Source organism: Symphalangus syndactylus, chromosome 9 (genome assembly GCF_028878055.3).
Source record: "Symphalangus syndactylus isolate Jambi chromosome 9, NHGRI_mSymSyn1-v2.1_pri, whole genome shotgun sequence".
Taxonomy (NCBI): domain Eukaryota; kingdom Metazoa; phylum Chordata; class Mammalia; order Primates; family Hylobatidae; genus Symphalangus; species Symphalangus syndactylus.
In genome coordinates, this window is record NC_072431.2 from 94,541,585 (window position 1) to 94,555,518 (window position 13,934).

Here is a 13,934-nt window from a genome sequence, read left to right on the forward strand (position 1 = left end):
TATGAATGAAGAACTAAGGAGTAAAATCACTGTTAGCTTATATACGACTTAAAAAGGCTTTTCAACTAAGACATTTCTACATGAAATTTAGTACTTCATAATAGGTATAGTTGTATGTACTTCACAAACTTAAAAATTACTAAAGTATGCACATAAAGGTAACAGTAAACAACAACAACAAAAAAAGGAATCAGAAGTATCAAGGTACTGACCCATGTCCTGAAGGAGCAATGAAGTATAAACAACACTGCACCCTGTTATCAGGCATCTGACGTCTGTTCACTCGTGATTCTGCATTTAGGTAGTCCTCAAATTTACTATCAATGTAGTCGATAACAGGCTGCCAGCTATAGAACGCAAATAAACACAAGTTGCAATTCTACATATGAATTAACTGATGACTCTTAAAGGACAATAATCAGTATTTTCAAATGGGCAAAATGAATTTACCAGTAGAAGATAAGTCAAGTTATTCTATATAAAGATTCAAAAATATAAATTATGTTGAATAAATCTTTATTATTTCAAAGCTTTCCAAAGAAAATAAACTATTTATTGTCAAAACACAGCTAAATATTAGCATATTATTTGCACTAATAAGTATAATAACACACTCCATAATATGAAAACAATTATATTCAGTTTTAAATTTCAAATGAGAGATTACTTTAAACAATAAAAAAACTTCATGATGAACTTGGGAGTTTTAAGAGTCGACAGAAAATTACCTCAAAAACAATGTGAATTCAAACAAAAATAAAAGTATTATTTATACTAAGATAATTACTTCAGACTAAAATTTCATAGTTGTTTTCTTCACTTTGGACTTACAGAAAAACTGAAAGTCTAAATATCAGGTTTAAATTAGGATTGAGATAGAATTTATACAAATGGATAAAATTAAAGCGAACAGTTTTAAATTTCTTACAATAATGAGAATTCTTCTATTTAGCTATGTTATTTTAGAATATGTCTTAAAAACAATTTTATGATAGGTATTATCTCCATTTTATAGAAAAGTAAACGGGTTCAAAGAAGTTAAACAACTTTGTCAGATAAGTGGCAAAGCTGGTATACAAACGCAAGTCATGTTACTTGAAGTTTGGTGACCTTTGCTAAGATGAGAAGTTTTAAAATGTTAAGAAGAAAAAGTTTAACCACCCCAGTACCCCAAATGCACTGCGAAGTTGTGAGGACAAACCCTTCTTACCAATTACTATTATCCACTGCATCTCCAAATCCTGGGGTATCAACTATTGTGAGCAGCAACTGAACACCACCTTCTTTGATTAAAACTTTGGATTGTTCCACCTGTAAGAGTAATTGGTGCAGATGTTAATATCATACATTACACCAGTGATTTCCTACAAGGGGTGATGGTAGGGATGTTCGAGTTTATCAAAACCAACTGGGAAACTGTTAGCAAATTAAATCTACCTACTACCACATTATCTTTAGAATCGATGATGGCAGGCATTGGAAATCCAGATTATTTGAAAGAAAAGCATATATACAAATAGTCTGCCAATCTCTTGGCAAATTCATACTGGGTTTATGACTCATACTTGGTATAAAGACAGAGGAACTGATAAAATAGTGATCACCACTAAAGACATGTAGTACTTATATAACTTAAATGTGCATCTAATAATACAAATAAGCAGTTTGAGTGATTTAATAATTCACAGAGTTCAAATGTAATTAGAGAAGAACATCTAATCTACCATTTACAGTAAATGTCTTCCTGGACTATTCTCTATCAAGTTGGGCCCCAACCACTCACTCAAATAAACTTACTATCATTCCTTAATCTTTCTCAGCATGGATGTATTACCCTTGTATTTATGTTATGGCTAGGATCCAATCCTTTTCTCAAATGTGATACTCCACATTCTGGACAATGTAATCAGCAAAAGTCCAGACGGTTTTTTTTTTTAAAAAAAGTGTATTCTGGTAGGGTGAAACCTTACCAACTGATTATTGGACTTACATGGTAACAACAGTTCCTGGAACAATTTAAGATATTCTGTAACCTCAAGCTCTGTATCAGAAGATGTATTATCATTCATCCTGGGCATATGCTGCTGTTAAATGCAAAGTATCAGTTTTCAGGAACCCAAGATAAAGCAAACACGGATTCAAATGAAAAGGGAATAATTCCTCCAGAAAAAGACAGACTTTCCCTGATAACACATTTATATCAAGTCCTTATTAAGGCTAGAGGCTCCAAGTATGTTGATAAGCTAATTTACAAGACAAAAAGTTGGGGACACTTTTAGAGATAGCCTACTTCCTTTCGGCATGTTTTATAGATGCTACCTGATGCATGAAGAGACTAACATGCAGAGACTAAGACTGCTGAGCAAGAAAAGTCTGTAGCCACACTATCCAATAACACTTTCTGAGATGATGGAATTGTTGTGTATCCACACTGCATCTCCAAATCCTGGGGTATCAACTATTATGAGCAGCAACTGAACACCACCTTCCACTTGTCCATGTGGCTACTTAGTCCTTGAAATCTGACTAGTGCAAATGAGGAGTTGATATTTAATTTTATTTAATTTGAATTAACTTAAATAGCCACATATGGCTAGTGACTACCGAATACACAGCAGAGGTCTACAGCAATCAAGAGTTTTCTGTTAAAAAAATTTTATTATCAGGAATAAAACTTATTAAAACTGAAAAAAATTGCCTGAGATGTGGACATGCATGACTTATCTTTTAGAGAAATAAGATGCCAAATTCTTATCTTTTAATGTTCTTTAAACTGCTTTGATCCTGATATAAACTATCAGTGAAAATTCTGCAGATCCAAAAGATATTTACCCACCAAATATATACTATTGGCAATCTGAATGTTAAGTATTAATATGTATTATCATTAATCTGTAGATTAAAAATGTAAACATCAATAAGAATTGTAATATTTAGGAGATCACTGTCACATACCACACAACTAAGATAACATGTCTATTATCAAGTTACCCTAATAACATGAGGGAGGCAAAATAACTCAGAGAAAACAATCAGATTCATCAGTGTGAGATCATAAGAATCAAAGGAAAAACTTTTTTTTTTTTTTTTTTTTTTTAGTCACGGTCTCACTCTGTTGCTCAGGCTGGAGTGCATGGTAGATTATAGCTTACTGCAGCCTCACTCCTGGGTTCAAGTGATCTTCCCATTTCGGCCTCCCAAAGTGCTGGGCCAAAAAAAAAATGTTTAATGGTATCATCTCATCTAGTTTAGGAGGTTTACATTTTATCTGGTGATCTTCTAACCAAAGGACAACCCAGTCAAATCTAACATCTCAGTATCTTGAATTCACCTCCATCTCCTTTATAAAGACAGATCATTTATTCATGGTAACTGTGGCTGAAGCAGAAATATCCAAAGTAATCATACCACTCCTTTACTTACTTACTCTTTTAAATAACATAGTACTATATACTAGAAAGTGACACAACAATATAGTTAATCTACATGAATCATCTCCCAATTTTACTTCAAACTATTTCTGGTTCCTTTATTACCAAACAAAGCCCATTCTACCTTCAGTAATATGCAGTATATCAATTACACATTTTAACTTAACAGCTTAAATTTTAAGCTATTTCCCTGTTTTAAAAAAAAATCAGTTCAACAACTTAATTACTTATTGACTTGCTAAGACAAATGAAGATTGGTATTTTACACACTTTAAGGAATGTTTATAAAGCTTCTTTTCTTCTCTGGCCTACGAAATTCTGTGTATCCATACATGGTCAAATACAAAGAAGTCAGTGACATATGGAAGAGATCCAGAAAACATAACTGTAAACTAGTGCCATTCACAGGATCCAACTGTATCCTATCATCTGGTTTTACAAGTATCCTCATGGGATCCATGGAAAACAAATTAGTTCAAGTCCAAGAATTTCAAACTTTTCTTAACAAATCTATTCCAAATGGCCACTTTCCCATGCACTTTCCTTCAGCAGGTCACATCAACATATTTTATGGCATCACTCAGGGTTCTCTAAGATTAGCTGCATAATTTAATACCAAAAGAATGAATCAAGGGCATTTTCAACTTTTTTTTCCTGAAAAATAAAACTAAAGCTACCGTCTATGCATCATCTATGTATAATTAATCTATTGAGACCTCTTTTGGCATCTGAGATTCCAGAAATCCAAGGTACTCATTTTCTAATACTGAGTGTATACAGTATACAAGAGTTCCAGTATACTGAGTTTTCGGTTTTAGAATCTGAGGAAAAAAAGTCAAACAATGTTTATTATACAGCTTCATATAAACTAACCTAACTTAATGTTTACATGCCACTTATTAAGGTAAATAAAAAATGTTATTTAATTAAGAACATAACATTTTGAAGAGAGGGTTAAAATTTTCTGTCAAGAGCTTACCTCTACCTTCACTTGCTCAAGAGGTAGCATTACAGCCAAAACTCTGAAGACATTTGAATGGCCTGATACTCTACTTAGCTCAAACACAAGAACTATCTATTTTGCTTATTTATTGGCTCAAAAGACAAATATCATCTTACGTTTCATCGTGTTCCACAAGAAAATGAAAGAGGAAGTGACCAATAGTAAAACAGTTATGCTTAAAGAATATTTCCTTCTCATCAAGACCCAGAACTACTTTATTGAGAAGAAAGGTGATCCCAAAACTCTAACTTGGCCTTCTATTCTGAACCTCTCTACCTCTCATATCCCTGTCTCCTTACGCTGAGACCTCAAATCCCCTGCCCCTCTCATTTTCTATTAGCAACCTCCTTCCCAAAACCTTTATTTCTTTCCCTTTCCAACTCAAATCCCACTCTGGATTAACACAACTTTCTATTCCTATACCATAAAATTCATGACCTTCAACCTCAACAAGAATTTCCCTGCTAATAATCCTCTTATGTGCTCCTTAGTCTCATGCCTCTCCCATTTCCCAGTAGGCTCTTCCCAAGCCCATGTCTGTCACAATGCTCAGTGAAGTACCTCATATCCTCACTTAAAAATGAGACCATTCCCAGTCTGTCTGAATCAGCACTGTACCTTCCATGGTACAGTTTGTGTGAAATATATCTTTTTCCTAAAGCTAATTTCTCAATCTATTCTAGGGAACTGATTAATTTCCATTTTAGATTCATCTTGACAACTGTTTACACTATTTCCCCTCTATCTTCAATCTCTCATTTGTTAGAGAATGACTTGCCACAGGATATAACCATTCTCAGGTCTCTTTTAGAAATCATCAAACCACTCTCTGAGTCCTCTATACTCACTCCTAGGTATCCCTTTTCATCCCTTCCTTAATAGCCATCACCCATCTTCACTGACTCACCACTCACTTCTCAACCCACTGCCATCTTGCTACCACTTCATTAAAATTTACCTTGCCAAGGTCACCTCTACAGCACCTTACAAAAGCATCTTTCTCACTAAGTCATAATTGTTTGTTCATATTTTTCCCACAATTGTGAGATCTTTGAGAACTTTTTGTCTATCATCATTGTAGCCCCAAAACTTAGCTTAAGACAAGCATTCAAATATGTTATGTGAATGGCTCAAAAACTCAAAACTGGACCAACCGTCAACCGGAGAGTTTCCTGATTGGGCTCTGTGAAAATTTTTCAAGGAGTCTATCAGGTATGTTACCCCAGAGATGTACATACTGCTTTCTTTTTTTTTTTTTTTTTTTTTTATGTTTTTTTTTTTTTTTTTTAATTTCTTTTTTTTTTTTTTTTATACTTTAGGGTTTTAGGGTACATGTGCACAATGTGCAGGTTTGTTACATATGTATCCATGTGCCATGTTGATTTCCTGCACCCATTAATTCGTCATTTAGCATTAGGTGTATCTCCTAATGCTGTCCCTCCCCCCTCCCCCCACCCCACAACAGTCCCCGGAGCGTGATGTTCCCCTTCCTGTGTCCATGAGTTCTCATTGTTCAATTCCCACCTATGAGTGAGAACATGCGATGTTTGGTTTTTTGTCCTTGCGATAGTTTACTGAGAATGATGGTTTCCAGTTTCATCCATGTCCCTACAAAGGACACGAACTCATCATTTTTTATGGCTGTATAGTATTCCATGGTGTATATGTGCCACATTTTCTTAATCCAGTCTATCGTTGTTGGACATTTGGGTTGGTTCCAACTCTTTGCTATTGTGAATAGTGCCGCAATAAACATACGTGTGCATGTGTCTTTATAGCAGCATGATTTATAGTCCTTTGGGTATATACCCAGTAATGGGATGGCTGGGTCAAATGGTATTTCTAGTTCTAGATCCCTGAGGAATCGCCACACTGACTTCCACAATGGTTGAACTAGTTTACAGTCCCACCAACAGTGTAAAAGTGTTCCTATTTCTCCACATCCTCTCCAGCACCTGTTGTTTCCTGATTTTTTAATGATGGCCATTCTAACTGGTGTGAGATGGTATCTCACTGTGGTTTTGATTTGCATTTCTCTGATGGCCAGTGATGAGGAGCATTTCTTCATGTGTTTTTCGGCTGCATAAATGTCTTCTTTTGAGAAGTGTCTGTTCATGTCCTCTGCCCACTTTTTGATGGGGTTGTTTGTTTTTTTCTTGTAAATTTGTTTGAGCTCATTGTAGATTCTGGATATTAGCCCTTTGTCAGATGAGTAGGTTGCAAAAATTTTCTCCCATTGTGTAGGTTGCCTGTTCACTCTGATGATAGTTTCTTTTGCTGTGCAGAAGCTCTTTAGTTTAATGAGATCCCATTTGTCGATTTTGGCTTTTGTTGCCATTGCTTTTGGTGTTTTAGACATGAAGTCCTTGCCCACGCCTATGTCCTGAATGGTATTGCCTAGGTTTTCTTGTAGGATTTTAATGGTTTTAGGTCTAACATATAAGTCTTTAATCCATCTTGAATTAATTTTTGTATAAGGTGTAAGGAAGGGATCCAGTTGCAGCTTTCTACATATGGCTAGCCAGTTTTCCCAGCACCATTTATTAAATAGGGAAGCCTTTCCCCATTTCTTGTTTTTGTCAGGTTTGTCAAAGATCAGATAGTTGTAGCTATGCGGCATCATTTCTGAGGGCTCTGTTCTGTTCCATTCATCTATGTCTCTGTTGTGGTACCAGTACCATGCTGTTTTGGTTACTGTAGCCTTGTAGTATAGTTTAAAGTCAGGTAGCGTGATGCCTCCAGCTTTGTTCTTTTGGCTTAGGATTGACTTGGCAATGCGGGCTCTTTTTTGGTTCCATATGAACTTTAAAGTAGTTTTTTCCAATTCTGTGAAGAAAGTCATTGGTAGCTTGATGGGGATGGCATTGAATCTATAAATTACCTTGGGCAGTATGGCCATTTTCACGATATTGATTCTTCCAACCCATGAGCATGGAATGTTCTTCCATTTGTTTGTATCCTCTTTTATTTCATTGAGCAGTGGTTTGTAGTTCTCCTTGAAGAGGTCCTTCACATCCCTTGTAAGTTGGATTCCTAGGTATTTTATTCTCTTTGAAGCAATTGTGAATGGGAGTTCACTCATGATTTGGCTCTCTGTTTGTCTGTTATTGGTGTACAAGAATGCTTGTGATTTTTGTACATTAATTTTGTATCCTGAGACTTTGCTGAAGTTGCTAATCAGCTTAAGGAGATTTTGGGCTGAGACAATGGGGTTTTCTAGATATACAATCATGTCATCTGCAAACAGGGACAATTTGACTTCCTCTTTTCCTAATTGAATACCCTTTATTTCCTTCTCCTGCCTGATTGCTCTGGCCAGAACTTCCAGCACTATGTTGAATAGGAGCGGTGAGAGAGGGCATCCCTGTCTTGTGCCAGTTTTCAGAGGGAATGCTTCCAGTTTTTGCCCATTCGGTATGATATTGGCTGTGGGTTTGTTGTAGATAGCTCTTATTATTTTGAGATACGTCCCATCAATACCTAATTTATTGAGAGTTTTTAGCAGGAAGGGTTGTTGAATTTTGTCAAAGGCCTTTTCTGCATCTATTGAGATAATCATGTGGTTTTTGTCTTTGGTTCTGTTTATATGCTGGATTACATTTATTGATTTGCGTATGTTGAACCAGCCTTGCATCCCAGGGATGAAGCCCACTTGATCATGGTGGATAAGCTTTTTGATGTGCTGCTGGATTCGGTTTGCCAGTATTTTATTGAGGATTTTTGCATCAATGTTCATCAAGGATATTGGTCTGAAATTCTCTTTTTTGGTTATGTCTCTGCCAGGTTTTGGTATCAGGACGATGCTGGCTTCGTAAAATGTGTTAGGGAGGATACCCTCTTTTTCTATCGATTGGAATAGTTTCAGAAGGAATGGTACCAGTTCCTCCTTGTACCTCTGGTAGAATTCAGCTGTGAATCCATCAGGTCCTGGACTCTTTTTGGTTGGTAAGCTATTGATTATTGCCACAATTTCAGAACCTGTTATTGGTCTATTCAGAGATTCAACTTCTTCCTGGTTTAGTCTTGGGAGGGTGTATTTGTCGAGGAATTTATCCATTTCTTCTAGATTTTCTAGTTTATTTGCATAGAGGTGTTTGTAGTATTCTCTGATGGTAGATTGTATTTCTGTGGGATCGGTGGTGATATCCCCTTTTTCGTTTTTTATTGCATCTATTTGATTCTTCTCTCTTTTCTTCTTTATTAGTCTTGCTAGCGGTCCATCAATTTTGTTGATCTTTTCAAAAAACCAGCTCCTGGATTCATTAATTTTTTGAAGGGTTTTTTGTGTCTCTATTTCCTTCAGTTCTGCTCTGATTTTAGTTATTTCTAGCCTTCTGCTAGCTTTTGAATGTGTTTGCTTTTGCTTTTCTAGTTCTTTTAATTGTGATGTTAGGGTGTCAATTTTGGATCTTTCCTGCTTTCTCTTGTGGGCATTTAGTGCTATAAATTTCCCTCTACACACTGCTTTGAACGTGTCCCAGAGATTCTGGTATGTTGTGTCTTTGTTCTCGTTGGTTTCAAAGAACATCTTTATTTCTGCCTTCATTTCATTATGTACCCAATAGTCATTCAGGAGCAGGTTGTTCAGTTTCCATGTAGTTGAGCGGTTTTGACTGAGTTTCTTAATCCTGAGTTCTAGTTTGATTGCACTGTGGTCTGAGAGACAGTTTGTTATAATCTCTGTTCTTTTACATTTGCTGAGAAGAGCTTTACTTCCAACTATGTGGTCAACTTTGGAATAGGTGTGGTGTGGTGCTGAAAAAAATGTATATTCTGTTGATTTGGGGTGGAGAGTTCTGTAGATGTCTATTAGGTCCACTTTATGTAGAGCTGAGTTCAATTCCTGGATATCCTTGTTAACTTTCTGTCTCGTTGATCTGTCTAATGCTGACAGTGGGGTGTTAAAATCTCCCATTATTATTGTGTGGGAGTTTAAGTCCCTTTGTAGGTCACTGAGGACTTGCTTTATGAATCTGGGTGCTCCTGTGTTGGGTGCATATATATTTAGGATAGTTAGCTCTTCTTGTTGAATTGATCCCTTTACCATTATGTAATGGCCTTCTTTGTCTCTTTTGATCTTTGTTGGTTTAAAGTCTATTTTATCAGAGACTAGGATTGCAACCCCTGCCTTTTTTTGTTTTCCAGTTGCTTGATAGATCTTCCTCCATCCCTTTATTTTGAGTCTATGTGTGTCTCTGCACGTGAGATGGGTTTCCTGAATACAGCACACTGATGGGTCCTGACTCCTTATCCAGTTTGCCAGTCTGTGTCTTTTGATTGGAGCATTTAGCCCATTTACATTTAACGTGAATATTGTTATGTGTGAATCTGATCCTGTCATTATGATGTTAGTTGGTTATTTTGCTCGTTAGTTGCTATAGTTTCTTCCTAGCCTCGATGGTCTTTACAATTTGGCATGTTTTTGCAGGGGCTGGTACTGGTTGTTCCTTTCCACGTTTAGTGCTTCCTTCAGGAGCTCTTTTAGGGCAGGCCTGGTGGTGACAAAATCACTCAGCGTTTGCTTGTCTGTAAAGTATTTTATTTCTCCTTCACTTATGAAGCTTATTAGTTTGGCGGGATAGGAAATTCTGGGTTGAAAATTCTTTTCTTTAAGAATGTTGAATATCGGCCCCCACTCTCTTCTGGCTTGTAGAGTTTCTGCTGAGAGATCAGCTGTTAGTCTGATGGGCTTCCCTTTGTGGGTAACCCGACCTTTCTCTCTGGCTGCCCTTAACATTTTTTCCTTCATTTCAACTTTGGTGAATCTGACAATTATGTGTCTTGGAGTTGCCCTTCTCGAGGAGTATCTTTGTGGCGTTCTCTGTATTTCCTGAATCTGAATGCTGGCCTGCCTTGCTAGATTGGGGAAGTTCTCCTGGATAATATCTTGCAGAGTGTTTTCCAACTTGGTTCCATTCTCCCCATCATTTTCAGGTACACCAATCAGACGTAGGTTTGGTCTTTTCACATAGTCCCAAATTTCTTGGAGGCTTTGTTCATTTCTTTTTATTCTTTTTTCTCTAAACTTCCCTTCTCTCTTCATTTCATTCATTTCATCTTCTATCAGCGATACCCTTTCTTCCAGTTGATCGCATCTGCTACTGAGGCTTCTGCATTCTTCATGTAGTTCTCAAAACTTGGCTTTCAGCTCCATCATCTCCTTTAAGCCCTTCTCTCCATTGGTTATTCTAGTTATCCATTCTTCTAATTTTTTTTCAAAGTTTTTAACTTCTTTGCTATTGTTTTGAGTTTCCTCTCGTAGCTCAGAGTAGTTTGATCGTCTGAAGCCTTCTTCTCTCAACTCATCAAAGTCATCCTCCATCCAGCTTTGTTCCGTTGCTGGTGAGGAACTGCGTTCCTTTGGAGGAGGAGAGGTGTTCTGTTTTTTAGAGTTTCCAGTTTTTTTGGTCTGTTTTTTCCCCATCTTTGTGGTTTTGTCTACTTTTTGTCTTCGATGATGGTGATGTACAGATGGGTTTTTGGTGTGGATGTCCTTTCTGTTTTTTAATTTTCCTTCTACCAGACAAGACCCTCAGCTGCAGGTCTGTTGGAGTTTACTAGAGGTCCACTCCAGACCCTGTTTGGCTGGGTGTCAGCAGCGGTGGCTGCAGAACAGCGGATTTTCGTGAGACCACAAATTCAGCTGTCTGATAGTTCCTCTGAAAGTTTTGTCTCAGAGAAGTACCCGGTTGAATGAGGTGTCAGTCTGTCCCTACTGGGGGGGTGCCTCCCAGTTAGGCTGCTCAGGGGTGAGGGACCCACTTTAGGAGGCAGTCTGTCCGTTCTCAGATCTCCAGCTGCGTGCTGGGAGAACCACTACTCTCTTCAAAGCTGTCAGTCAGACAGGGACATTTAAGGCTGTGGAGGTCCTCGCTGAGTTTTTGGTTGTCTGTGCCCTGCCCCCAGACGTGGAGCCTACAGAGGCAGGCAGGCCTCCTTGAGCTGTGGTGGGCTCCACCCAGTTCGAGCTTCCTGGCTGCTTTGTTTACCTAAGCAAGCCTGGGCAACGGCGGGCGCCCCTCCCCCAGCCTCGTTGCCGCCTTGCAGCGTGATCTCAGACTGCTGTGCTAGCAATCAGCAAGACTCTGTGGGCATAGGACCCTCCGAGCCAGGTGCGGGACACAATCTCCTAGTGTGCCGTTTTCCAGGCCCGTTGGAAAAGTGCAGTATTAGGACGGGACTGACCTGATATTCCAGGTGCCGTCTGTTTCCCCTTTCTTTGACTAGGAAAGGGAACTCCCTGACCCCTTGCGCTTCCCGAGTGAGGCAATGCCTCGCCCTGCTTCGGCTCGCGCACAGTTCGCTTCACCGACTGTCCTGAACCCACTGTTAGGCACTCCCTAGTGAGATGAAACCGGTACCTCAAGCAGAAATGCAGAAATCACCCGTCTTCTGTGTCGCTGGGGCTGGGAGCTGGAGACTGGAGCTGTTCCTATTCGGCCATCTTGGCTCCACCCAGTACATACTGCTTTCACCTTTTCTCACTTTCAAAACTTTTGCACCCACTTCATCTACAATAGTGATTTACAAAACTTCAGGGACCAGCTGGGTGCGGTGGCTCACAACTGTAATCCCAGCGCTGTGGGAAGCTGAGGTGGAAGGATCAGTTGAGGTCGGGGGTTCGAGACCAGCCTGGCCAACACGGTGAAACCCCATCTCTACTAAAAATACAAAAATTAGCCGGGTGTAGTACGCGCCTGTAATCCCAGCTACCCGGGAGGCTAAGGCAGGAGAATTGCTTGAGCCCAGGAAGCAGAAGCTGCAGTAAGCTGAGATCATACTACTGCACTCCAGCCTGGGCAACAGAGCAAGACACCATCTCGGAAAGGAAAAAAAAGAAAACTTCATGGACCAATAAAAAGTTTCAAAGGGGAACAGTGAAAAGTTTCCAACTAAGAACTTTAAAAAATCTAACAGCGTCATTACACAAAAGAATTATCTTAATACATTAAGAGAAAATTAAAATGGACTTTAATCTCAGAAAAAAGGATAATTTCTTCCCAAGAAAGGACAGATAATACCCTTTCAGTGACATGAAGTATGATTTAAAAATTTTCAAATGCAGGCCAGGCGTGGTGACTCACGCCTGTAATCCTGGCACTTTGGGAGGCTGAGGCAGGCGAATCACGTGAGGTCAGGAATTCGAGACCAGCCTGGCCAACATGGCAAAATCCCATCTCTACTAAAAATACAAAAATTAGCCAGGCATGGTGGCACACGCCTATAATCCTAGGTACTCGGGAGGCTGAGGTAGGAGAAACACTTGAACCTTGGAAGTGGAGGTTGTAGTGAACCGAGATCGCGCCACTGCACTCCAGCTAGGTGAAAGAGCAGGACTCCATCTCAAAAATAAATAAATAAAAATTTTCAAATGGAACAAAATTATAAAATAAAGCTTAATTGTTAACATACATACAACATTGTAAGCAATATTTTTCCAAAAAATTTTGTTAATCTGGGTATCTGTATTTGATACTGAAACACGAACTAGAGCTCAAATGTTCAATTTTTTATTTCACTTCATTTTCATCAATCTTTTGGAAAAATATATGTATAAGTAAAAAATGGAGGGAACATGGTACCATTTCATTCCACTTGAAACATTCTGAAAGAACTAAGGTAAAACACTTCCCTCTCCTACTTTCACCCTGACAGACACACGATAAAACCAGTTTGCAGCAGAGCAGTTGTTCTCAAAATGTAGTACCCAGACTGGCAGTAATACATTCTGAGAACTAAACAGAAATATAAATTATTTGGGCCCTGCCTCAAACCTGCTATATAGCAACCCATGAAGAAAGGGACTCAGCAATCTGTGTTTCGACAAGCCTTCCAGGTGATTGTGATGTGTGCTCAAGTTTGAGAAGCACTGGTATAAAGAATTCCAGGACTGGTGTCAGCTCGCATCTGGAAATGCACAGATATAACTCAGGGTCCTGAGGTCCAAGATAAGAGGTTAAGAATTAATCTTAATGAGCTTCTATCAATACTGAAAACTTCACTTGAATCAGAACCGCTATTTTACACACAGTAGGCTAAAAATCAGCTCTGTTCAGTGTACACAGCTTCCCATTCCTTCTAAGACTGTGAATGTGAATGAATATCTCCTCTAAGATACAAGTCTCTTTACAAATAGATAATGCCCAGGGATGAGAATATGAGATCGTGGTCTTTATTAAAATCTTGCTCCTTATTCAGCTACATAATAGGAGATGGTTTTTCTCCCCATTTTCATAAACGTTTGTCTTTTGAAACTCAGGACTGTATGTTTACCAGTCTAATATGTCTGGACTGAGATACAATACTGGTGACCAACTCCCCTCTACTGTGAGAGTTTATTAGCTTCCAAGGGCAGATCATCTGCTAGACTACTGGCCAACTATTAAAAAGATTACATTCTCATTTTCTAACTACATTCAGGTTTCTTGAATGACTCTGACCCTGTCTGTAATATGGCATGTTCTTTCCTGAGTAAGTATAGGCAAAAGAGTTTAGATGAT

The 13,934-nt window shown here is 38.5% G+C and overlaps 1 protein-coding gene across 4 annotated transcripts in view; it reads right to left on the reverse strand.

The window, feature by feature from the left end:
• SEPTIN7 (septin 7) overlaps positions 1–13,934 on the reverse strand; it is a 114,307-nt gene that overhangs the window by 32,410 nt on the left and 67,963 nt on the right. For all 4 annotated transcript variants that reach the window (XM_055293433.2, XM_055293430.2, XM_055293432.2 and 1 more), the window contains exons 4-5: positions 1,211–1,311; positions 213–347 (exon numbers count right to left, since the gene is read on the reverse strand). In XM_055293433.2, coding sequence (XP_055149408.1) covers positions 213–347; positions 1,211–1,311 — 236 coding nt within the window. The remainder of the gene's footprint in view (positions 1–212; positions 348–1,210; positions 1,312–13,934) is intronic.